Here is a 25,859-nt window from a genome sequence, read left to right on the forward strand (position 1 = left end):
TCGAGCAATAACTCACCACTCGAGCTAAGGACAGGCCATCTCGCTTGCCATACACTTCTTTTGCACGGAAAGAAGTGTATGGCAAGCGAGATGGCCTGTCCTTAGCTCGAGTGGTGAGTTATTGCTCGAGCCGCATTTGCTTCCCATACTTTTGTATGGGACTTCCGCTTTTAAGTTACTGTCGAGTTTTGCGCCGTCTACGCTTAATTGATCATTTTTCGTTCGAGTAATAGAGTGTGCATATCGTCTATTAAAGCTAACTAAAGTGCACCAGGAAAGATGAGTTACAAATTGTCCACAGAGTTAACTGGGCACACTAATGACGTTAGAGTGGTTAGTTCGTACAAATTGGGAGGCAATGAAGCCATTATTACTGCTTCGCGAGATGGGACTGCTCGGGTATGGCAACAGACGGAAACATTAGAATACAGCGTTGTAAAAACCCTAACTGGGCACACTGGACCAGTTACAGCCATAACCATTCTCCCTGCTGACGAATTAGCTGGCAGGAATAAAAGTGAGATGTATGTGCATGCTAGAATATTTTTTATTGTGTGGGTGGGAGAATCCCACTTAAATTCAGAGGAAATGGTCTGGCAATGTATAAGTGTAGTGTCTGTGTTCATGCATAGTTTGTGTGCACACACACATGAGTGATTGGGAGGCAGATAACTACAGATTCTGTACACACACACATGAGTGATTGGGAGGCAGATAACTACAGATTCTGTACACACAGGTTTCATTGTCACTGGTGGACAGGATGCCAAAGTATTAGTTCATGATTTAGATGCTGATGGTATGTTACATGATTTCCACATCCTTGCAATTAAGCACATGCATATTGGTTATAATTTTATAGCCAATCTTAATTCATTCTCAAGAACAATCATTTCCCTGACATTTGTGATTGGCTTTGAGCACCAAAAACAACTAATACTATTTTTTTAAAACACTTTAGATAAGTACACATATAGTACTGCAAGAACTCTATATGGCACGTTCATTTTGACTTATAATTGTGTTTACTCCTATAGAGCCTGTTGATGTGTTGCAAGGTCACGAGAAATATGTTTCATCAATAACATATTTTGCTGGTTTATTGATATCTGTATCTTGGGATTGGTGAGTGATAGTGTGATAACTGTTTGTGAAAGGAAAGATCAACTATTTGCATATCATGCTGACTCACACACATGCATGTGTGCACACGTACTACATTATATATTTACACACATGTGCATACGCTACATACACACACAATGACACGCACATGTACACACACTCTACACTATACATCACACATGGTAAGATATGATATTTTATGCTGTAGTACCCTAAGAGTTTGGGATGATCTTCGAAGACATACAAAATGTCACTCACCAGCTGCTTACATAGTGTATGGAGTTCCTGGACCAGAACCATCATTTGTACTAACAGGTGAATACATATACCGTATTTACTTGGTTAAACGCTGCACCTCAAATAGTCGCTGCATTTGAATAGTGGCCACAATGAATGTTTCAATTGTGAGTATAGACGCCGCCCTTGAATAAACGCCACCCTTGAATCAACGCCACGGCTATTAATCAAGTTTCACGTATAACAGGATTCCATATGGCTTTATAAACATGATGTCCTCTAACAAAAAATTCAATGAAACATTCATAAGTGACAATATCTTCCATCGTTACACCTTCGTCAATTGTTTTAATACACGCCCTTGAATAAGTTTGTGCTGTATGGCACAGGTTACCATAAATCACACTGTAGGTGCAGAAGATAATTCGCTAAACACATGGCAAAGTATTTCGAATTTGGCTTGGATTAAATAGTAGCCGCATGTAATAAGTTCTCAAGTACAATAAACGCCGCCCTGGAGTAGTAGCTGCCCTTGAATAGTAGCCGCATCAATTTCAGAGCTTAGGCTAATAGTAGCTGTGGCGTTTAACCAAGTAAATATGGTATGTGTGTCGAGTATAATGATTTTTTTATTATAGATTTATTAATCATTCACACCATGATTAGTTAACCCATATTGTATACATCGTATTAGGTGGTGCTGATAAACTGATCAAGTTATGGCAGTTGAGTTCATTGTCATGTGTCCAGGAGTATCGTGGTCATGAAGATGTTGTCAGAGACCTTAAGGTGTTCTCGTCAGAGCAATTTGTGTCTATTGCTAATGATTGGTAAGTGATATGTTGTTGTTTTCTTCTGTTCATTTTCTTTACTGTGCACCCATCTTCAGTGCAATAGGAAGCTGTGACAAATTTGGCAAAGCAGTACACCAACATGTTTGGTTATTTAGTCAATTATACATAGTCCACTGTCAAGTGTATACTAACATTGATCAAAGCTGATTAAGTAGAAAGTTTTCAGTTCTTTCTTATAGTATTGGGTGTGCATATGTATGTGTTTATCATAAATATAGTAATTTTTTTTTGCTATATGCATGTTTATGTATGCATATATTCTTAATATATTCAGTACTGTTCGTCTGTGGAGCATCCACACTGCTGCATGTTTGCAGGTGTATGGCATGCATGAAGCATATGTCTACTCGTAAGTCACCTAAACACCATCACCTGACTATTACAAGTATCTGTTTATGGATAGCATCTCAGTGTTTCCAGCCAGTGGTGGCTCCCAGTTTCTGTCCTGTGGTGAAGACAGGACTGTTAGAGTTTGGAAAAGTAATACTTACAGTATATTGACTTGTGTACAGTGAAGTGTGGTCACTATCATACTGTTACACATCTTTCCACTATACAATTTCTTATATGTGTGTAATTCACTTTCCTAGATGGATCATGTGATCAAACAATTCTGTTACCAGCACAGTCAGTGTGGAGTGTTCACTATTTGGAGAATGGTGATTTTGTGGTTGGCTCAAGGTGTGTGCATGCTGTTGGTACATATAAAATGAATCTCTTCATTAATTGTATTGTCAGTGACTACAAGGCTCGTGTATTCTCATCTGACCAGACAAGACAAGCATCAGCAGAAAAACTTGCAGTAAGTAGTTAATTTTATATGTCACAATTAATCCGGCAGGTCAGAACATTTTTTGTGGCAGCGTTTATAGGAGAACATGACTGCTCTATTAGAGTATTTCAGCATTTTACAAGTGTACATGCTAAGCCTCCTCTGAAATATTGTGAAGTTCCCCCTGTTGCTTTACCCTGACTACTTGCACAATATACAGTAGTCTGTAATCATCTTAGCATTCTTAATAATTCTGACCTGCTGCATCCATGATGCATAAAATTGATTTGGTATATTGTTATCTTATTAACCTACATATTAATTCTATCAGACCTTTCAACAAGAAGTTGAAGAACAACAGTAAGTCACACGTTATCTTAGTCAACACGTTATCTGTACACTACTCAGAAAAGCAGCTGGGTATGATGCAATTGATGTTAGTAAGTTACCTGGAGAAGAGGTATTAGCAAGCCCAGGTATGTATGCATACTATAGTGCAGTGTTAACTTGCTACAGTACATATATTTTGTCATGCAGTAGTATTCCTTTTTGTTGTTGCTCAGGTAAACCTGGTGAGACTAAGTTGGTAAGGGTGAAGGGCAAAGCAGAAGTGTACCAGGTAGGCTATTGTGTTCATGCTTGTTTGTAATGTCATAAAATTTTGTTGTGTATTAGTGGAATAATGCTGAAAGCCGATGGGATAAGGTGTGGCACTAGTGCAGCACAAATTGACACAGTGCATGATACAAATGAACATGCACACACACAACACACACGCGCGTACACACATACACAAAACAATTTCTTGTACAACAGATAGGAGATGCTCTGGGCCAAGCACCCCCAAGTCAGACCCAGCGACCTGTGTATCAAGGAAAGGTATCATTCAAGATGAGTGACTATCATATAGTTACTCCTTATTATTGTATTAGGAGTATGACTATGTGTTTGATATACAAATTGAGTGTGATGATCACATGAAGACACTCAAGTTACCTTACAACCAAACTGGTGAGCCACATATTTAATAGTGATGCTATAATATGAACATTTTGTGTGTATCGTGATATTCATGTTGTGAGAAATTTAATGTGCATGAGATCAAGAGTTCATAACATTGTAATTTGAACTCTTGATAAGATTTAGTAATGGTTTGACTAAGTGCAGCTGTAGACAATTCAATGTTTTGTCTTATGTAACCTCTTTATAATGGACATTTTGAGACCAACTGATCTTGGGGATAGCTACTTATATAAGAACCTTTTTCAGAGCTAAATTTCTATTGGTAGAAGTTTTAGGGACTGCAAAGAGTGGAAGTTCAGTATACAGTGTCCTTTATTCAGGGAATCCTTTTAAGGAGACTCCATTGTATTGAAATTTATTCTGTCGTGTGTTTGCGTAGATGACCCATGGGTGACGGCACACAAGTTCCTAGATGACAACATGTTACCTCAAGGCTATTTGGACCAGGTTAGGACCTCTATATGTGATGACCAGTTGGCTATAAATTCTGATAGGTAGCACACTTTATCATAAAGAATGCAGGAGGGACAGTAGCACCCACCCAGCCTGTTGTAGCTGGATCAGATCCTTTAACTGGTAAGGATCTTACAAAATGTGACTCCTACATGTGTGAGTACTAGAAAATTAATGTTTTGTTTCTTTCTTGCTGTGAGAAAGCTGTTCATTGCTTGGCCTAAATTGGTGTATGCAAAGAAGTACATGTACATATGTGCATTTGTTATTTTAAGTGAAACGTTTTATTGACTATCATGGTCCTCAGTGGTATAATGCATCATCATTGTTGTTATCAGGTCCATCACGTTACATCCCGGACAGTAGTGGACCTCCTCCTCCACCAGGTATCCTTATTTGATGTCTGTGTTCATGATAATGATGTTACTTTTGTTGTCTACTTTTAGCCACCACCTCATATCAACCACCACCACCTCAGGTTTGTAGCATCTTTCACTGTTTGTACTGTACATGTGTGAACACCATTCACTGTGACATTGAAAGTTACAAAAGTAACTGTTAAGAGGCATGTTTTTATTTTCGAACTACATTTATGCATAATAAGCCTTTAGCAAGTTTTGCTTTTAACATGTATGTATGTATTGTAAGTATAAGATACAGTATGTACATTTGCTTCTGTAAAATATTCAGTTACAGAAAACTGTCTGGTTTCATTTCAAAATATATGTAAGCCTCAGCATTATTTTAACTATGGAGTTGTTTTTATGACATAAACAGTGTCCACGTTAAATTTTATGGGTTACTATTCTGTATTTGTATTGTAGCAAAATACGTCAGCTGGCAATCCTTATTTTCCAATGGTGAGTTAGTACAGCCACTACTCATGGAGTGTTGTACACCTCTATCTTAAACAGGACTCCTATAAAACGTTTGTTAGTCCAGATGATTACCATGAGAAAGTTGTCCAGAAACTGAGGGAGTTTAATGAGACCATTGATCAGGTAGATAGTTAGCTATACAGATATACATTTTTTCAGCTTATGATCTTTCCAGATCTACCAACTCAGTGGTGCTGAGATGTCTTGTCTTTCTGGTACTTGTTAAATGTTGAGTAGATAGTTAGCTATCATTTGTGTTTAAAGGATTGTGTAAAGACATTCTACTCCCTCACTGGGATGCAATGTCCCCATCACATCAAGCTATCATCAACAAGCTTCTGTCGTGGCCTGCAGAATATTGTTTTCCAGGTAAGAACTGTTCTCTTTCAAGCAACAGTTTCAATATGATATATCATGTGTTGCGATCTAAGGCATGGCACTCTATAAGATCACTTGCATACAGTAAGATTCCATTTTTGGGGGGTAAAAAACTTATGCGCTCTATGCTAGGAAAATTTTTTAAATGCTATTGCGAAGGAATCGTACTGAAAGATAGGCTATTGGTATTACGAAGTGGTAAAAGTACATAACATACTTGTGCCATGGGGACTAATTCTGTTAAGGGAAGGTTTTCACAATGGAATGCTCATTACTTTTGCCTTCACTTTTTCCCAGAAATCTGAAGCCATAGCAACTTTTGCCAGACCACGCCTTAGGTTGCAAAATGTCTATAGCAGGGTTGGGCTTTATTACCCAAAATGCCAGCCTCACTTTTCCTTCATGACAGCTTGGTTAGGCAAAACCAAGCCCATAAATGTCTTCAAAGCAACCCCAAACCCTTTTTAAAAAATTTAACTGAATTTTCTGCTAACTGAGTGACTGACTGACTGATGCCTCCAGCCAAGCGTAACCCGACTATGGATAAGGCTACGGGCTTGATTTCTTCACTCGCTTCAGCCCACGACATACCTTTTACCAGCAGCTACAATACACACATCATGGGCCTACAGCTAAGAACAGTACAAGACGGAAATTATGGTTGAATGAACACCCTGTTTATCAATTTCGAAATGACCATTCACTTTAGTTCTACTCGTTATACAGTGTTTCAAGCGAAGATCAGTACAAGAAACTCCTCTACAATCAATCCAGTCATACTACGAAAAATATAGCACTAAAACAATGTTACAAGTTTTTGCAAATCAACACTTACACGGTAGCGGAGAAAGAAGTGGAACACAAAGGAAAACAAAGGTATAACGGGTAGAGCATAGCTGAAAAAGAAGCGAAATGGTGACTGCATTCATTGATAATTCGGGCATGCGTTCAGTTGTACATCTTTGCTTTGATGTGGTGTTAATGAATTATGTTGCTGCAAAAAAGTAAACAAACAAGTGTATGGAATAATTAGAAATTTTACATTAGAGTAGGGATCACAGATAAAAAAGACAACGAAACAAGGGAGGTCATCTACACCTGCAGCTCTGCTAGTTGACGTACTCCAGTCATAGCTATTGACAGACTGAATTAGGAATTAAAATGTATAGCTGCAGGTGTAGTTGTTTCATTACTTTTTTTATCTGTGATCCCTAATGTAAATTTTCGTTATACTCGTAGCAAGAGTACATAATATTAAGAGATGAACTCTTGCTTAGTATAAATGCAGTTTAATTAATTTCTTACATTTCACAGGGTTGGATGTTGTTCGGTTAGTAGTCCTCAAGTCAACCGGTAGCAGGTGTCTTGTATCAGATGAATTAGCTGCTCAACAATTCTTACATACAATGGAAAACTTTTTATGGTAAATAAAAAATTTTTGTTGCATGGTGTTAAACTATTTCTGTGTTTGTTTTAGTGGCCCTGGAGCTCAAAGCAAAAACCAAATGGCCGTACTTCGTATGTTTGCTAACCTCTTTGTTACTAAGCTTGGCGAGGAGCTTATGATGAAGAATTTTGATTGGGTACGTTCAAAATGATGTCGCACATAAACCACAATTACTCTTTCACAGATTAATGCCAAAATGGAGCCCATTTATAGCAGTGACAACCGAACGTGTCAAATTGCTCTAGGAACTGTGTTACTTAAGTAAGACATTGTAAAGTTGAGATTTATGCCGCTATGTTCCATATTCATACAGCTACTGCCATTGTTATTCTAAGAATGCATCAGAAACAGTCCATACTAGTCTAGCCATCAATACAAATAGAGTAAATACCACTACCTTTACATGGAGTATTTACCTACAATATGTTACAGGTGATACAGTCATCAAGTTTTGATAAAGAAGCTAAATGTCGTGTACTAATTGGAATCGGGATTCTGGTTTGTAAAGATGGATTGTAGTTTGTGTCTATGTATAAATGTTACATTTCCAGGTCCAGTCTAGTCCAACTGCACGGCAAGTGTTATGTGCTCCTGATGTTGTCACTACCATTAAGTCTCTTACTAGTACAAGTGGTCATGTTAAGGTAAGAAGGTGTGATCTGACGCACCTCTAAAGGTGTACAGTGAAACTGTGTTAATAGGGCAACCATTGGGACAAAATAATAATATTGGCCTCAACAATGAGGTGGTCTTATTGATGAATGCTTTACCTGTATTTGACCTTGTCACTGTAATGAAGTGATCAAATGAGTAGCCACTGTACTGTGCAGGAATCCTGTGTGATTACAAAGCACAGGTCTAATTATAAAAGTGTCTAAGTCACCTTAGTGTAAACACCATGTGTTGTAGGTTATAACTCATCTCAAGGGAGTTGCTTACCATCTCCTTTTCTACAACAGCTATTCAAATGACATCCCAGGTTGTGTACAACTGCATTGGTGTTATAGACCCCTGGACTCCTCATTTGTTATGTAGAATTTACAGACTTTTTGCTATGCCAAATCCCTGGTAATTACCCCTTAGGGGCTCAAATATGCACTCTGTTGTAACTTATGTATTTCTTATATGGTACGGGTGTACGTCAAAAAATCTATTTTTCTACAGTGCCTTGTATGTGATTAACAATCTTCTACACAAGTATTATCACATGTAGTATATTGGTAGAGACTTTTTCATGCGTAATACATCAATTTTTATAGTAGACCTGCATGATCAGTAATTGTGTAAAAACAGTATATGTATAACTTTTGCTCTTTTTATAGCTTGTGGAATGTGCTCGTAGTGTTGTAAAAGAGATGGAAAGATTAACAACATGATCATGTATGACAATCAGCTGTATATGTGCTAAATTTATTTCAATTCATCAGTATTTATATAATCCTATCATAAACAATTGTCACACAACACTAGACAATGGGACAGAGGCAATGCAACAGTTAGGGGTGTATGTCCAAGTACTGGTTAGGTACAGGTGGACAGACATCATCTTCAGCTGTACTCTGGTCTTCAGAGGTGAGTTGGACCTCGGAGCTAACTTGAATCTCTGATACGTGATAAGGGACAACCACATGTTCAGTGGTGGTGGTCACTGGTGCTGGTTGTGGCGGCAGAGGTGCTGGACCCAACCCATTGATAACTGGATCAAGCTCTTCGTAGTACGGCTCAGGTTGAACAAGTTGTGACAACCTCATTGTTGACTCAGTGATGTAGTGTTGACCTCTTAAACTTACCTGTGTTTTAACTGGACTCCTTTAATGGAATGAATTAAGAGTCATACAAATTTATTAATAAATGCTTCCTTACAAATAGCTGACTGCCGAATCTCCTTCATCAGTTTCTAGTGGTTCAAACCTACTGGGAAACATTCTAAAAGGTTTTTCATTTGTAAAAATCTATATACCTTCTCTTTAGCCTGCACACAACAGCGATCAATGCACACAGTATGAAGAAGAGAACAGTAATGAGTGCGGTCACGGATACCCCTACTATCACAGTAACACTGTCAGTAACATGGTGACTACTCTCTTGCCGAGTGCTTGTAGGCTGAAGTACAACTAAGAAAGAATGCTCAAAAGCAGCTGTAGACACAACATTGTGTACCTTTAACAGTTGAAGTGGTAGTCTGTGTTGGTAGCAATGGCAAAATTCTTGTACTGCTAGATTGGGAGCTACTTGAATGTGAAACGTTTTGTACAGGGATTGGTGGTGTAGTGAAGTCATCAAGAGGGTGTGCAGTTGAACTGCTACTGCCCATATTTGTAGAAAAATGTCCATCATTAGTATTGCCACCTAATTCACACAGGATGTATTTCAGGGAAAACTGTTTAACACTGACCAGTGTTAAAATTGCAACTTTCATCTAATGTGCTTCTCTGTCCTTCCAGTGTAGTACATGGTGTATCTTCTGCTGCAAATAACACTAGTGCATTTCCAGTGGCAGTACATGAGCAGTACAGTGGGTTGTTAAACAGTATGCTATGTAATAAAGAAAGTGCTAATACAGTATGTTTACATGTTTTCATTCCTTACATCTTCAAATATGGAAAATTCATTCTTGTATAGAGTACTGTATCTAGCAACACGTCAGTCAGGTTGTTTTGTTCAAGATTTCTGTATTTATTAAATGCCATGTACACGTATTTCATCTGTGATAGTGAACATACATTTCCAGAAGCTGACTGAGTCCTTGTACATTTGATGTATCAAACCTCACCATGTTGTTATTGCTTAGATTACTAAATATAAAAAAACAATGTAACGACAGGTTTGTTTAAAATGCAGTGTATCGCACTTACATGCTCATAAGCCTGCTGAGACTATTGAACTGGCTAAGGGCAGCAGTTGGAATATGGTTGAATGACAATTCTCTGTAAAATAAATACTTAAGCATCAATTGTGCCATCTTAATTTAGCAACACTCACATGCACTCACACAATTAGTCAACTTACAGGTGATTGACGGAGCCATCACTGACTTGTACTTTTGATATGTCTGTAATGTTCTGGTCCCTAAGATCCCTAATTTAATAAACCAAGTCATACTAGAACTATAGAATGTGTTATTACTTACAAATACTGTAGTAGATTATAGTCTGTTATTCTTATTGATTTCACTTTAGGGCTCACCAAATGGAATTCCCTATATATACACCAGAATATTACTACGTTATCATCCCATAAGTTTATAATACTCACAGGTGACTGTTTAGGTTTCCTGAACATTCAACATCTGTTCCACCACTAGATTCATTTACTGTACAAGTACAGCCATAGGGACAACTTTGTGACAAGCTACATCTCAACAGAACAGCTAATATTCCTACAAACAGCACTACTGATTTCAAGCACTCCATCTTCCTGCTGTACTAAAGACTATATTACTGCTGAGACTAGCAGTGTTGATGTGTGGTATGTGCACTTTATAGGTGCAAGCCTCAACTCAAACATGTGTTGATGAGGATATTAAGCACCTCTGCTTCACTGAGTAGTATACAAAGGACATTCCATTTCTTTGTTCTACTTTGTGTTAAATAGAAGGGAGTCTCAAGGGGTATCCCCAACAAATTTACAAGTATTTGCTGTACTTTATGACAGTCAGAAATGTTGCATGATATGTATTTGATGACATAATTCATAATCCAACATGGTTTACACTTCAAAGAATTTTTCATGTGCTTTATAACATCTATAGCAGTGTTAAACACATCACCAACAATCTCCCCCATGCATATCAGTTGGTGATTTCTGTGATTCTCACACATTGCACATGACCCACTCACAAAGAATAAAATGATACTAAATTTGGAACTATCTTTCTAGCTGCTGGTTCAAAGGTGATAAGACTCCGAGGGGTAAGTTCTTGCATGAATCCAATAGGTACAGTCACAAGTGACAGGGGATTCAAGTTATAAAGTTCAATGATTTATTCTATGCCATGCATGTATTTAGACTAGTGAAGTGTACTCACTCAATATTTGTTTGGTTTCTTTGTGCACATGCAGCTACACGAGATTGCATGTGGTAGGCTAAAAAGATTTTTTTCTGGGCTGGATTTTAGGTTGTAGCTAACTATCCAAGTGGATACTGTAGTCTGTACATTGAATTGTTGTCGAATGTAGTAAGACATCATCCTGTTTTATAAATGAGTATAGCTAGCTAATGCTATTAACTACGCATGCTAACTATTTGCTATATTATATTTTCAGACCTTTCTTTTCTAAATATATCAAGTGAGAATTTACAGTAGAATTTCATGATGGGAGGTTGTCCTCTTACGGTAACAAATCAGGCTTTGTATTTGTTGTATTTGAAAGCATGAAGTGGCTGGGTGGCAATAGTATTGATGTTCCATTAAAACGTTCAGCTAGTGTAAAGATTGACACAACTCCCTCAACATGCTACTGTATATATGACAGGAAATTTTGATGGAAAAAAACAGTTAAGAAATTTGATAAATCAGTTGAATTTGACAACTTTTCATTCATTAAACATCAATTAGCACCTCAAAGATGAGTCCCATTATGCAACATTGCAAATATTGATGATATGTGGATTTGTCCAATGTTCCTCTCATAAAAATTTCCTGCATGTCAATATAGTGACTGGTTTATAGTAGAACCTCAGTTATATCCCACTTATCTGGATTCTTTGTTAACCGAACTACAGAAATGACTGCTCTATTAGGGTAGTTGAAATACTCAGTGATATTTAAAAAAAATGTTCTCATGCTATTTTAAGATATGGTGGTCCCAAGGGGTTCAGATAACTGAGGTTCCACTGTACAGTACTTACTACAAGGTATACATATTGACATATACTATACACATGGCTGTAGCATCCTTTATATTGCATGTGCTAGAATAAAGCCAAACCACCAATCCATGGGTGACTGTCTGTTGGGTAGTCTGTCCAGTTTCACACAAGGAAGGATATGAGATCTACTGTTTCACCAGACACTTCAAGGTTTCATATGGCTTCAATGCCACCAGTTGAAATGCCGGTCTGAGGCATCATATACCAGCATGCACATGCATCCTCTGGGTTGGCCATCCAAGTAGCCAACTGTTTCTGCATTGGATGAAGCTAATTGTATGGTAGTAACTTACTCCATCATTACAACACCTTAGTGATGAGTGTTTGTGTTAGAGGGAGGTGGTATATAGCAATGGCGGATCCAGGATGGGGCATTTGGGGCAAATGCCCCCCCCCCCCCCTTCAAGAAATTGCATACAAGATCGAGATACTCTAATAGAGCAGTCAATTACTCTAATAAAACAGTCACAATGTTCATGAGGCAGTGCAGCTTACTTATGAAGCTATAAATAGGATTTTATTTTACATAACATACGTGATGTAATATATTTGGTAAAGGATAACTAGCTATTATTGTTGTGACCTTTTCTTTTAACTTTTTTCAGCAAGGTGCCCCCCCTCTTTCCAAACTCTGGATCCGCCCTTGTATAGGAACCGAAAGCTGACACTCTTGCCATTGCAACGCAAAATGCATTCTACCACCCACACTTAAAATTTACAACTAAAGACCCCTTTGGTGATGGATGCTTAGTGCGATCAGATATATTTATAGAGCCTCAACCTAACAGTATAATAAACCATTTCAGCATGTAAACTAACAATTTCGCAAAAACTCCATCTCGCAAAAAAAAAAATACACTTGTACAAAACCGAATTCATGACCTAATTATCGTACAATCACCTCGTGGCTATCATTCTACAGCACTGTTATATACAATGTCAAGACGACATGATCTATTTCTTCGGTTGGTGTCGTGTGTTGTTGGGATTTAACTGGTTGGAGTGGTTGTTCAGGTCCGTCTTAGTTCCCGTTCCAGAATACGCGGAGGAGTATCCTTGGTGTCTCCAGTTGTTGGGGTTACACTGGCTGGAATGATTGTTTAAATCAGCTTTGTCTCCTGTACCTCGATAACGTCCCGACATCTTGACTTGCACCTGATTTTCACGTGAGTAAGTTAATAAGTTAAAAATGATGACTAGCAGTACTTTCGTTGTGTTCTTCACTTTCTCAGTACCTTAAGAGATGCTTTGTTACATGCAGGGTGATGCATAGCTAATCAGGCAAAGTTAATTTCATAGGCGTAGCAAGATATTTTTAGCTGGGGTGGCTCTAGTTTGGTGTTAAAGACTGAGCAAAATATAAAAATGAAAAACAACTAAATTAAAGAGGTCAGCACCTGCTAAGAATGGCTGTCCTCCACTAATTGTATCACTGATAAAGTACATAAAAATCCTTATTCACAACTTCACAGTTTGCTACTCTGCTTCTCTGAATACTAGCTGTGCTGAACTGCTTTATTAGAGTAACTGACTGCTCTATTAGAGTATCTCAATCTTTGTGTTGAATTTACAATCAGAAAATTGCAAGGGAGGCTCCAACCCTTCTTGCCCCCCTGGGTTGCTACACCTACTGTCATATTATCGTCGCTGCATGGAATCTCTCAGTACTAAGTTTTCACTGCTGACTGCTTGTTGATCGTTATTACATCATGTGATTTCTTGATCAAATGGAAATACTGCTTGCGTTCATGGTATGTAGCTCAACCAGTATAGGTGTAGTAGGGTATATGCACCCATTTGGATTTTACTGCAGCCATCCTTAACCTGGAGCCATTCTTACCTGATATGCATAAGCAAAATGTAGTCTGCATTCTAGTGATTTCATTGAAGATTAGCCTGAAAAATTCTCCTTACTCCTTGCAGGCTACAGCATGGACTAAGGCAGCAAAGCAGTTAACTGTTACATTTGCATGGTTACCAGTATACTGGTAGACTAGCTATACCATTTTATGGGACTTAACTGTAGCTAAATGTCTAAGTAATGTCTTTTTGCAGTAGATTTATATAAAGCATACAGAGCAAATTTCCTTCTGAACTAAAATTAGTACAGTGAAACCTCATAGGACCAGCTACAGGTCCCATGATAAGTGGCCCTATTACTGAAAACCTCTTTAATGCTGCCATAAAAAGTGGCTTAATTATCGAAGTTTTAACAAATAATAAACCAACTCTGTAAATTCAAGTTCATACTAATGGTATGCTACCTGTGGTCACTTAGTAGCTATGATGTACATACTTCAGAAGTGTGATCATACTAAGTGACCGCAGGGAAAATACCATACACTGAACAACTGGCTAGTCGCTGTAACAGCAATTTACAATTGACACAAACACTCTAAGGCTGGAAAAAGCATGAAGTATACTGCCAATAGGTACAGCTTTTGGTAGTTAAATTATGCACTTAGCTATAGGAGCAGCAACTTTCACAATGATACCATGACTGCCTGCTCAGCTTTTGAGGGAACATTGTAATAGTTTTACTGGTTTGGTCCTGTAGTATGTGGCCACTGGCCTTATTAATGAGGTGGTCATGTTAACAAAAATTAACGACATGTTTCTGACTCCCTGTATTCTCAGGCTTTAAGCCTTCTCACAGGTCCCGACTCCCTAGTGGGATAGCATTCACGGAATTTCTGGACTTGCTGGGCCTGCATGGTTTCTATAGCTAGGTGGCCTCATTGCCGAGGTGGCTATCAAGTGTGCATGAGGTTTCACTGTATGATCTTCATAGCTGGTGAAAAGTGAAAAATGACCGCCCACCCTCATGCTGAAATCCTGTGACGGTAAAATGTGAAAATCAACTTTTTGCCAGAGAAAAGAAACTTTTGCGAAAATATGTAAAGATTATCATTAAGATCATTACAGCCATTTTTTGGCTGCCACCATTGATTTCACAACTTTTTTTTTAAGGCTACACCATTTTTCACAGCTTTTGTGTGGATATCACTTCTTTTTGTGATTGCAAGTTCAAAAGCCAGCCTATATGACTGGCCTTGATACTTCCTTTCAACCTTTTCCCTTCACTGCAGGAATCATTGAAGACTGCATGGCTATATGTATTTATGAAGAACTGAAATAAGACGAATTTTAAAGGAACGTATATCCCAATTATAGCATGGGTAGATTCTAGGAATGGGAGATGCCGCCCTACCCTGAAGAAGCTTCCACAGCAGAAATTGTTAATTATACTGTTCAAGCACTGTGGAGCTACGGATACTTCAGTTACACACTGATTCCGTCGAGCGGTAACAAATCGCTTTTGCAATTTTCAAAATCATGCATAATTCTCTAAGTTTGATCTGTACGAAAATCGGGCTGTATAAATCCAACTTTTCAAACACACCTTATGTAGCTAAAGTCTTTGAGCAGGCTGTAGGACCAGGTGTCCTACAGACCTTCAGCACTTGTGCTGTAAAGCATTAATAAAATAAATTTTAAAAAATAAAAAAAATGTACTGAATTATGCTCTTAATACCCTTGAAGTCAATTGACTACAGCATGCACAAGTTATTGCAGTTTTTCTAATGTGTACGTGCGAAAAGAAAATTTACATAAGAAGATTAAGACAAAGAAAATCAGACAAACTTTGAAGGCGCATGTCTCAGTGATGGGTGGGTAGATTCTAGTCAAATTTGGAATAGGAGATGCCCTACCCTGCGGGAGTTTCCATAGCAAGCTAGTACGGACAAGTGTATATTTTACAGGAACCAAGAAAATGCTGTTTTCATGCATTCGTAGCTCAATAGTACCTGTTAGCTGTACTTGGCCATGCAACACACAGTAGTAGTGTGCCTGATTTTTTATTTATTTTTAAAAAATTTCTGTTTATACCATATCTGCTTACTTCCTAGCTGTTATTTATATCTGCTTATCTCCCATTGACATATCATTGGCAACATGAAGATGCTATTGGAATCTGCTTTCACAATTATTGTGCTTTGTGACAGCGAAGTGTTCTACAGTCATGAGTGGATGGGGATAGATGATCAAGGCTCTGTTCTTCCATGATATGTTCTCTACCCGTCCTTGGTGGTCAGACTGGATGCTACAATGGTCAACTTGCTCCTGGCCAGCTGATTTACACTATCAGACACCTTGATCACTAGCACAATGACGATCAGTTACCACTAGTTATAACTTCTATTGTCATTGCTATGTAGCTGTTAATCAGCATTCTGATTGACGTGAATGGTGTTACTGACATCTCAGAATGGAGGAACTGGTTTGACAGAAGTGACTTCATCAAATTACTATCCTTGCAATAGCCTTCAATGTTTATTTAGCCAAGAAGGCTTACCAGGCTCAGAAGCAATGCAAATTGAGGAGACAGGGTTCAGCTAGTCTGAAAATCTTAAAGCCTTAAAGAAGAAGCAGCACAGGAAGCCTATCATCACGTTATTTGTGGTCATCGCTGGCAGTTCTTGGTATTTTGGGAAAGCTTCACATCACCTCTCAAGTTTATCAAGACCTCATGGATTATATCATTTTTTACAAACATTGAATTGAATTTGTGCTGCAGTTCTATATACTTATGGGTTGTATATTTCAAGCAAGTCAGTGATAAAGATTTTGGAGGATGAAACTCAGTTGCCACACAACCATAAACAGCTACACGAAACTTAATAAGTTTTTCACATACATGGTATTGTAAGACACATGTAGTTATCATATCTATATTTACACAGAACAACTTGATTGTATAGTAAGTTGTAGTCTATTGAAGACTGCAGAGGTTTGTGACCGGTGTAAATTAATTTAAAAAACAGACCTTACAGAGGTTGTTTGAAGTTGTCCAGGTTTTTCACAAGTGAAACATTTCCTCCGGTTGTGCTGTAAAAACAGTTGTCATAGCCTATAGCTACCATTTGTAATTGGCACTTAGATACAAAAATACATTATATCTTATGATACCTACTGTGTGTTAAACTCTGATGCAAGAATGGATAGTTTACTCTCCTTAACTTCTACAAAATGATTAATAATAAAGGATGCTGCGTGATAAAATTTGCTGATTTAATGGCTAACCAATTCAATTGCCCCCTACGCAGAAAATCCAAACAGATCAATTCAATCTGTTAAACTACAAAACTTTTGAATGACCATCCAAATGTTGTTGTAATAAGGGTAGACCTTTGAACCAAATTAGTGAAAATGACCAAGAAAGATCAAATAACTGCAATTAATGTTAAATTAATGTATTTTGGTAATTTAAGAGTTTATAACTTTTGCAGTGAAGGCTATTAGCCAGTTTTATTGCTCAAATTAAGAGCATTTAAATCTAATTTTCCATTTGAAGGATTATCCCATAATTAAAAGCAAACTTAGACCATAGGTTGTATATACAACTTGTAAGCAAACTATAATGTAACTGTATCATGATCAAAGTAGTTGTTGTTCATGATGACTAACTTGTTATAACAATTAAACAAAATAATGTTTTGTGATGAGAGTAGTGATTTTACCATGCAATAATGGTTAAAAAGGTTATTTCGAACACTTCACTAGAGGTTGAAACAGATTGTGGGACATATACTGTTGCAATAAGCACGTACATCCTTGGGTCATTACATCAGTTGTTTGAATTGCAGGTAAAAACCCCAAAGTTTTCAGTCATTTGTACCCATTTGATTTATACATTTTACCCCTAATTATTGAGACATGTATATATGTATATATATAGTGTGCATGTTCTGAATAAATATTTACTTAACAATCTTTAAACTGCATCTCTTCACATGTATGCAGGATATGTACAACAATCACTATACATTTTGTTATAGTGTATGCATTGTTTAAAAAGAATTTACGGAAATATTACAGTGCTCCCAACAATCCCCTTGGCACCAAGATGTATTCTGATACTCAAAGCCCATTCAATTATACTGAGCCCTGTTCACCTCAGACAAAATACTCTAATAGAACAGTCATTTCTGCTGTTTGGATAACTGAGTGTTCAGATAATTCAGGGAGCACTGTATGTATACTTTTACATGTAACTTGACAGTCACATAGACCAAAGCAATTACACATAAAGTTTTGACCATGTAATCAAGTTATTTTTCAGTAGAAAATGAAATCTGATCATGAATCTCAAATCTCATGGTGCTAGCTATATATTATGCTTTTACTCTAGATATTGAGTGTTGAAATTACATGCATGCATTACACTATACACTGTAAACTTTTCTTAGCCATAGAATACTCACACATGTTGCTATATTACACTAAACAGTAACTATGGTCCTATATAAGTGAAGTTGTCCTGTATAGTTCCAAATGTATACCTTTGTACTGTCTATAATTTGCTAACTTGAAGAAAAATACAATCATCTTTGAGATACTGACATGTACGAGTGGCCTTATTAAGGTCTCCATTAGAAATAAACTGTGAAAATCCAAAGCCAATTTCAGATATTTCATTATCAATGACTTTATCACCAATACCAACACCACTACCATCATAGGTTAAAGTCTGTACATAGTGCTCATGGTCACTGATCTGGTTCAACAATTTAAATTCAAACTTTCCTTTTAGTGGCCATGTTAGATTACCATCATAGGGACCTTTTGTGAGATACAGGTACAGTGACAGGTGAGTACCTTTACCATCATCACTACCAGCAGCATCGACACGCAGACACATATTGTATCCCTCATTATGCGAGTAGAAAGACTCGGTATACCTGATAACCTGATTTTTCATATTTTTGCTATATCCACGGAGTCTCATAATTACTGGGCAAACTTGACCACCTGATGTGGTTAATGCTGTCACAGCTAGTAAAGCTGACCAACGCACTCCTGAAATGTTTGACACTGCATCATTGGTATAGTAGGGGCGTCTATCAGTGGTAGCATTTTGGTTCATTAAAATCATTAATCGTTTTATCTGCTTTAGTGCATCATCAAGTTGTGTCTTTGTATCAGTTAGTTCATCTTTGATTGTAGATAAATCTTCTTGAGTATCTGTTAACTTTTTCTGAGTGTCCACCATCTGCTGTGCAGTATTGTCAAGTTCAGATCTAGTCAATGACAGGTGTTGCTTCACATTCTCTTCCTCGTGATTCTCCAGGTACTTACGCATTACCCTCTCCTCACATCCCATGCTGTGATACTCACACTGGACCATTTCAAGCAGACACTCCTTTCTGTGTGCTTCCATTTCTTCACGGCAGACACTCTCTATGTCACACTTGTTTGGACAGGGAAGCATAAGCTTGGGACACTGTTCTTTGTGTTCACCTTCAATAAACTGATGTTCTCCTGTAATGTGGCAACACTGACAGTTAACTTTACGACATGCACACTCCAACTCCATATGGCTTTTTAAAATTTGTCTTTTTAGCATTTCCCCACACACGTTTAAGCATTGCACATCCTCAAGAGGACACTCCTTCCTATGTTCTTCTATGTCTTCACGAAAAATACTTGCTGCCTGACACTTGTTTGGACAGGGTAATGGAACCTTCGGACACTGTTCCTTATGTTCTCCCATAATAAATTGGTATTCTCCTATGATGTGGCAATACTGACAGTCAACTGTACGACGTGGACACTCAGTCTCAACATGACTGGTAAGATATTGTCGTTGTAACATCTTCCCACACTCATTGGAACACTTCACATCCTCAAACTGACAACCATCACTGTTTCCATGGTGATTACTGATGCGATTAATTTCCCCCTGCCACTCACACCCCTTCCCCTTGTTAGTACACATCACACAAAGTTCCCTTATTTCCCTATCAGCTTGTTTGTTTATAACAGTAAAAAACTCTTTATCACGGCAACATGGACAAATCCTAGTAGTTCTCTTTACATCATTCAAACAAGACTTGCAGAAGTTATGTCCACAACATGTGCTCAAGTGAGGGTCTCGACATGGATGGATACAAATCTTACACACATACCGATCATGCGGTGAGTCTACGAATTCGTAAACGTAGCCCCCGTTGGGAATGGCCATCAATAATCGGTACCTTGACTTCGCCCTTGAAAAAAGAGGTATTTTCAGCTAGCCACAACAAAATTTATTGTTTATAATTCAGTCCGTCCCCGTCGATTCTAGTGTTTCATAAAGAGGTACAAAGCTGCACACAAACAGTTGCAAAATCGATAAATCCGTGATCAGCTGATGCAGATACTGGTTTCTGCATTAAAATATAAGGATCTAGCTGTTACAGGTACTTCCCCTGCTGATCTCGCCTGGAATTTCCCCTTGTAGATCAGCGAACATCCCGCATCATTTTATCTTACGGATGGTTTTGGTTAGAAATGGGTAATATGTTCACTACCGAAACTACCACAGACACAGCTCAAGCAAAACCTCTCTCTCAGCGGCTGCAGACCGCCCCTTCAGGGAGCCAGAATCTTGCTTTACCGCCTCCTGTACTCGTACGAGAGCACATATCAACTTCATCAAGTTAGTACATATCGGGTACTCATCAGTGACTGCTGTATACTAATATCTGATTGTAGATGATGGGGTATTCGGCCCGAGGGTATTCCAACACTTTTACCCTCGGTTGGTCGAAATACTACCAATGAATGATGTCACTTTTCTATCAAAACTGTACTCAGTAAAACTCCTTCCAGGAAACATGAAAGATCAAGTGCAGGCATGTCCCACGCAAGCTGATAAAGCAACGTATTTTCTTGACCATGTGATCAAGCCATCAGTGATAAGTGGTGTTGGTAAAAGTTTTGACAGTCTTCTTGCTGTGATGGAAAATAGTGAGTATGATGGTGTGAAGGAGTTGGCTAAAATGATGAGAAATAGAATGGAGAATGAGCAAAGCATCACTAATGCTGGTTAGAGATATCATCTACTGTTATGTGCACGTGTGTAATATCATATGCTATTGACAGATATGCTGCCGATGACTTGTACTGCACAGTATGTGAGAAAGTCTAGCCCAGTAGATACTACTATTATAAACAGGTTGCAGTCTAGATACTGTAAGCACTTGTCCACTAGTGGTACTGACTGGCCACGTCATTACATTCGATTGGCTTTAGTTAAAGAAGAAAAGATTGGTGAAGAAGGTACAATGTTGGAAGAAATAACACGGCTGACATTGCAAGGGCAGGTTGATGAAATATTATTGAAGAAGGAGCCACTTAGTGATCTTTATGATATTTTCCATTATCAAAGCAGGCCCTGTCCTCGTGTGATATTAGTAATGGGAGCCCCAGGTAATTCTGTTGTGCACTGTGATAAGTATTCACAATAGCCTCTGACAATTGTGTAGGTATAGGCAAGACAACCCTTGCCAATGAGATCTGCATAAAATGGGCCAGGGATGGATTTTTAGCAGACGATTTTGATATTGTTTTATTAATTCCACTAAGGTCAGTTCAAGAAAGATCAGTTGAAGAAATAGTCACAGAGTACATTGGTGGAAGAGAGGCATATGAACAGCTGAAGAAGTCAGGGGGTGTGAGAAGCCTAGTAATCCTTGAAGGGCTAGATGAGATTGCAGTGGACTTACAAAGAACTGATAAATTTCTAGTGCGGGTGGTTAAGAATTGTACGTTACTGGAACAAGCAACAATACTAATCACATCAAGACCTCACGCATGTGAGAAGCTTAATGCTGGCAGAAGAATAGAAGTTGTGGGATTTGGCAAGAAAGAGATTGAAGAATTTGTGATGAATTTTTTTGCTGATCCCCATTTTATTAATGAATTTCTGTACCAACTAGATGAATATCCTCACATTCACAGCCTTTGTTATATTCCCATGAACTTATTAATGATATTGGATATATTTCAGGTAAACAAGAAGAAACTTCCGTCAACTGTTACTCAGTTATACCAGTTGTTCATAGTGATGGTACTGCAGCGACAGATTGAAAAGGCCAACGAAGAGAAACAGGCACACTTATCTCAAGCAGTACCAGCAGCCAGATATATCAAAGAGGCCATCACAAAGACATTTTGTAAAGTTTTACCTGGGATTCCTGAGGTAGCAATTGGAACAGTCTTTTTACTGAGCAGGTTGGCTTATTGTGGCTTCTTTGAATGGTGCAGTAAAGCATATTGGAGAAAACAGAATGATCCAAAGATCATTTTTTCAATTCAGGACCTTATCCAATGTGGTATAGAGTTGACACCTGAATTAGATGGGTATGGTCTCTTAAAAGCCACTCATACTCACCAGTTGCCCAAAGACACAATCACATACAGTTTCACTCATTTGACCATTCAAGAGTTTTTGTGTGCACTCTACATGTCCACAATGTCAGACCGAGAGTATCAGTTATTGTTGAATAAACATTTTAATGACTATCCAAATGTGTTTGTGTTCTTATGTGGCCTGACAGGATTAGCATCACACGTCATGCGTACGTCACAATTTATTTGCTATAAGTTAACGTCTGTTGTCGATGTAGTAACAGTAATAAAGTGTGTGTATGAGAGTCAACAAACTAGTTTACCTCATTTAACTGGTCATTTGGAAATGGACTTAAGCATTAAGCATCTGTCACCTTATGACTGTGAGTGTGTCTCATACGTGTTGTCATACTGTCCAGTTGCAAAACTGAGCATGGCAGGCTGTCATATTGGAAATGAAGGAGCTAAAACGTTAGTCAAGTATTTTCCTAATAAAAGCATAAATGGTGTTGATCATGTATTGCAAGAACTAGATCTATATGGTAATGATCTCACCGTGACTGGACTGAAACTTCTGACGAACATTATAATAAAAAGTAAGTCCCTATAATACTATGATATTATAGCATATTGCAATTGAGTGATAATTATTTGGATCTAATACTTGCAGGTAGCATCTCAATGAGAGTGTTAGATATTGGTAAGAACAACATAGGTGATGATGGTATATTGCTATTGACGAAGAGTCTCCTATGCAGTAGCACTGAGCTGGTTGAGTTGTGGATCTATCAGTGTGGATTATCAGTGGAAGGTGCAACATAATGTTTTTTATGTATACGTATATACACACACATACCATTATTCTCTGTAGCAAGAGTTTATAATATGTTATAAACTCTTGTCTTTAGCAGAAGCTATTATTTGTGAAGTGTAAAGTGTAGTGCTAAAATGTAAACAAAATATTGTTGATTGTGGTTTGGCTTGTGGGAAGCTAATTTATTGAATGCCAAAATAAGGATTTTCACGTAATGCCGTCATGTCTCTTGATCTTATTTTACTATTTCTTACTGGTTTCCAACTCAAAGGCAGAAAAGCCAATCAGAGGAGGGGTCCATTCTATTTAAATAAAAACACCTAATTAAAATTGTTTTACAGTTAAATCTTACCACTCTAAGTCTATACAGAAAGATTTGACACGTTAATCGGTAATTATTTTAGAGGTACTTAATACGTTCAAGACTCGGGAGAAGCAATTCTGTGTTGGAGAGAAGCAGTTTATGTAGTTTGATTACTGAAAGTTGCTATCTTTTTAGTAATACACCTTGTTTTAGACTTTAATTTCACTTGCTTTTTAAATTATTTTTTTCATTTTAAAAAGCTGACTGGTACGTTTCCGAAAACCAGTGAAACCCCCTTAGAACCGCACCTGGAGGGTGTACTGCTATATCTGTGATTACGGAAACCAGTGAAACCCCCTTAGAACCACTCATGGAGGGGTATACTGCTATACTTGTGATTATGTTAATATACAGGTGCCAGTTATATCTGTGAATTTTTGAAGAAAACTAATACTTTGACAACCCTTACCATGGGAAACAATGCTATTGGTGATGATGGAATAGCCATGATAACAGGAACACTCCAATACAACAGTACCCTTTCTACATTAAGAGTGGAAGATTGTCAACTTACAGTAATAGGTGAATAGCTACGTATAATTATGTATAGCATATATGCAGTGTATAATATTGAAAAAGTTGTGTGACGTTTTCAGTACATACAGATCTATTTCATATCAGCAATGATGTTGATAATAAGTGTTAATAGCATTAACATCATTATTTTGATAATTTAAAATAAAAAATTGAAACTTTGGCTGTCCATATCTCACGAATGGCTGTAATGAATGTGCTGTGTGGCCTTCCCTACCTGGCAATGCAAAAATGGTGTGCTTTGAAGAAGGGACCATGGAGCTATGCAGGCATGAAAATCATGTTTTCTTTATACACATAGTGTGACGCACCAGCTTTCTTGGCTACTCGACAATGTATAATGAAATCTTTTATAGGAGTCAGGTATGTATGAGTCAAGAGCAAGCCATTTCTTGGCCACCACCTTGATTTCACTACTTTTTCACCCAAGTTTTTGAAGGCTGCACCTTTTTTCACAGCTTGGCTGTTTTTGTGTGGATTTTATTAACTCTTGGTTTTACTCATTAGTATAGTCATCCAAGTCAAATTAAAAAACAAAAACAAAAAAAAAAAAACAGGAAGGTTTGCCTGAGTATTTCTAGCTCAACATAATGTAACTAACACATAGTAAATATCCATAGCTATGTGACATTTTTTTGTGATTAAACATTATACCAATATAGAGTTATTGGTAGAGGAAAATGCATTTCACTTTCTAGGTGCCAGATATATTGGAGAATTACTGGCAGTGAATTCCACTCTACAAGTTTTGTGGATGTCAGCAAACGCTATCAGTGATGATGGCATCACTGCCATTGCTGAAACACTTGGTAATAGCAGGATCAAGGAATTGGATATTAATAGGTGTTCCATCACTTTGCCCGGAATAAAACCACTTGCTGCAGCATTATCGGTCAGCCAAAATCTTAGAATAGTCAACCTTCATGGAAATTCTATCACTATGGAGGGAGCATGTCTGATACTTCAGTCAGCAGTGGAAAGTGGACAGTGTCACCAAGTTGTGATCAATAAGGAGTACTGGAATGATGAAGAAGCAAAAAGAATGATAACAGTCCTAGAAGACAGGGCAAAGACTATACAATGTGTGATTTAATTTGTATTGCCATTTAAAATTCTTATATAGGGATCAACACATTTAATACACTACAACAGTTGAGAAGATAAACTTGTGATAGGATGGTTGATAACTTGTAACTTGTAGATATAGTACATTGACAACTGACATTAAATACATGAAGATTATTGTACTGCATGTCGTATACACACATGTACAGGATCTACCTTGCAGTTCACCATATCAAGAATTTTAATAGTACTATTATTAAAACAAAACTATAGATACGTGCAAAATAAACTAGACCATGCACTGTAATTCTATTTCTGTTTCTTTGCTGAGTACAGCATTGCTATGAATGGCTCTTCAACAAATATTGTAGTCCTGTACACAAGTAACGGTAGGACTAGTGCAAACCCAATAGTACTGCCACTATGCAGAGCAACTCCAGCATAATTTATAACACAGCCCCAGTACATTGGGTTGTCTGTAACTGTATAAGGGAATGACGTAACAAGTCCACCTTCCATAAGTAATCCAAAATAATCACCATAAAATGTTCCAAAAAACCCAAGCCTCCAGTAACTGGAGAGTACTAGAACCATGGCAACTGTAAGACAGCAAAGTCCCAATCCATAAGCAAAATTATTATCTAGCCATATTTTGGGATATGAATCTAGCGCAGCTTGAAATGTCACTGTGTGTATAACATACTGCCACTCTTGGTCCACAGAAGATCTTCGATACTAGTCCAGTGTAGTACTCAAGTCTGCTGATCACAGTCCAGAATATTGGGTAAACAGTATATAATCCAAAAGCAGGCATGTTGAAATTCTGGCGTGATGTTCAGCATACTTGTGTGCCTGTAAGAGATATAT

At 37.8% G+C, this 25,859-nt stretch overlaps 4 protein-coding genes across 6 annotated transcripts; 2 read left to right on the top strand and 2 right to left on the bottom strand.

Annotated features, from left to right (window-relative positions):
* Positions 1-203: 203 nt before the first annotated feature.
* On the top strand, positions 204-8,631 carry LOC136266157 (phospholipase A-2-activating protein-like). Its single transcript, XM_066061145.1, has 30 exons — positions 204-517; positions 740-799; positions 1,038-1,125; positions 1,334-1,440; positions 2,057-2,192; positions 2,491-2,565; positions 2,620-2,696; positions 2,807-2,897; positions 2,955-3,018; positions 3,320-3,348; positions 3,397-3,464; positions 3,552-3,607; positions 3,664-3,693; positions 3,805-3,867; positions 3,921-3,999; positions 4,391-4,458; positions 4,506-4,587; positions 4,803-4,850; positions 4,911-4,942; positions 5,289-5,324; positions 5,379-5,465; positions 5,518-5,557; positions 5,607-5,711; positions 7,035-7,143; positions 7,198-7,303; positions 7,352-7,428; positions 7,481-7,550; positions 7,600-7,665; positions 7,719-7,811; positions 8,490-8,631. Exons 1-30 carry the CDS (start codon positions 280-282, stop codon positions 8,541-8,543), a joined length of 2,334 nt encoding a protein of 777 aa, XP_065917217.1. The 5' UTR covers positions 204-279; the 3' UTR covers positions 8,544-8,631.
* Positions 8,621-9,511, bottom strand: LOC136266158 (uncharacterized). The gene is made up of 4 exons (XM_066061147.1): positions 9,328-9,511; positions 9,128-9,281; positions 9,031-9,078; positions 8,621-8,976 (listed from the first exon to the last, which is right to left on the bottom strand). Exons 1-4 carry the CDS (start codon positions 9,479-9,481, stop codon positions 8,664-8,666), a joined length of 669 nt encoding a protein of 222 aa, XP_065917219.1. The 5' UTR covers positions 9,482-9,511; the 3' UTR covers positions 8,621-8,663.
* An 8,883-nt stretch (positions 9,512-18,394) lies between these two features.
* On the bottom strand, positions 18,395-20,065 carry LOC136267530 (TNF receptor-associated factor 4-like). The gene has a single exon (XM_066062696.1). It carries the CDS (start codon positions 20,063-20,065, stop codon positions 18,395-18,397), a length of 1,671 nt encoding a protein of 556 aa, XP_065918768.1.
* Positions 20,066-20,275: 210 nt separating this feature from the next.
* On the top strand, positions 20,276-25,216 carry LOC136266252 (protein NLRC3-like). 3 transcript variants are annotated; one of them, XM_066061260.1, is made up of 8 exons: positions 20,276-20,521; positions 20,578-20,910; positions 20,968-21,057; positions 21,118-21,294; positions 21,351-22,811; positions 22,886-23,026; positions 23,748-23,915; positions 24,626-25,216. In XM_066061260.1, the coding sequence occupies exons 1-8, from the start codon at positions 20,374-20,376 to the stop codon at positions 25,018-25,020; spliced, it is 2,913 nt and encodes a 970-aa protein (XP_065917332.1). In that variant the 5' UTR covers positions 20,276-20,373; the 3' UTR covers positions 25,021-25,216. The 3 variants fall into 3 exon arrangements, with proteins under 3 accessions (XP_065917332.1, XP_065917331.1, XP_065917333.1); XM_066061259.1 differs by having other exon boundaries at positions 20,968-21,294; XM_066061261.1 differs by lacking the exon at positions 24,626-25,216 and having other exon boundaries at positions 20,968-21,294; positions 22,886-22,915; positions 22,974-23,026; positions 23,748-23,909.
* The last annotated feature ends 643 nt before the right edge of the window (positions 25,217-25,859 follow it).

This window comes from Dysidea avara, chromosome 9 (assembly GCF_963678975.1).
Source record: "Dysidea avara chromosome 9, odDysAvar1.4, whole genome shotgun sequence".
NCBI lineage: Eukaryota > Metazoa > Porifera > Demospongiae > Dictyoceratida > Dysideidae > Dysidea > Dysidea avara.

What these genes read in the sequence shown, in the direction of transcription:
- LOC136266252 (XM_066061259.1), top strand. Translation starts at nt 20,374, where the DNA reads ATGGGTAATATGTTCACTACCGAAACTACCACAGACACAGCTCAAGCA. An exon ending in GCACATATCAACTTCATCAA is followed by an intron (nt 20,522 to 20,577) that starts GTTAGTACATAT and finishes ATCTGATTGTAG; the next exon opens with ATGATGGGGTATTCGGCCCG. An exon ending in TTGTCAACTTACAGTAATAG is followed by an intron (nt 23,916 to 24,625) that starts GTGAATAGCTAC and finishes TTCACTTTCTAG; the next exon opens with GTGCCAGATATATTGGAGAA.
- LOC136267530 (XM_066062696.1), bottom strand. Translation starts at nt 20,065, where the DNA reads ATGGCCATTCCCAACGGGGGCTACGTTTACGAATTCGTAGACTCACCG.
- LOC136266157 (XM_066061145.1), top strand. Translation starts at nt 280, where the DNA reads ATGAGTTACAAATTGTCCACAGAGTTAACTGGGCACACTAATGACGTT. An exon ending in GTTACCTTACAACCAAACTG is followed by an intron (nt 4,000 to 4,390) that starts GTGAGCCACATA and finishes GTGTTTGCGTAG; the next exon opens with ATGACCCATGGGTGACGGCA. An exon ending in TGGACCTCCTCCTCCACCAG is followed by an intron (nt 4,851 to 4,910) that starts GTATCCTTATTT and finishes GTCTACTTTTAG; the next exon opens with CCACCACCTCATATCAACCA.
- LOC136266158 (XM_066061147.1), bottom strand. Translation starts at nt 9,481, where the DNA reads ATGGGCAGTAGCAGTTCAACTGCACACCCTCTTGATGACTTCACTACA. An exon ending in GTGTGCAGGCTAAAGAGAAG is followed by an intron (nt 9,079 to 9,127) that starts GTATATAGATTT and finishes GTTTCCCAGTAG; the next exon opens with GTTTGAACCACTAGAAACTG. An exon ending in GATTCGGCAGTCAGCTATTT is followed by an intron (nt 8,977 to 9,030) that starts GTAAGGAAGCAT and finishes ATTCCATTAAAG; the next exon opens with GAGTCCAGTTAAAACACAGG.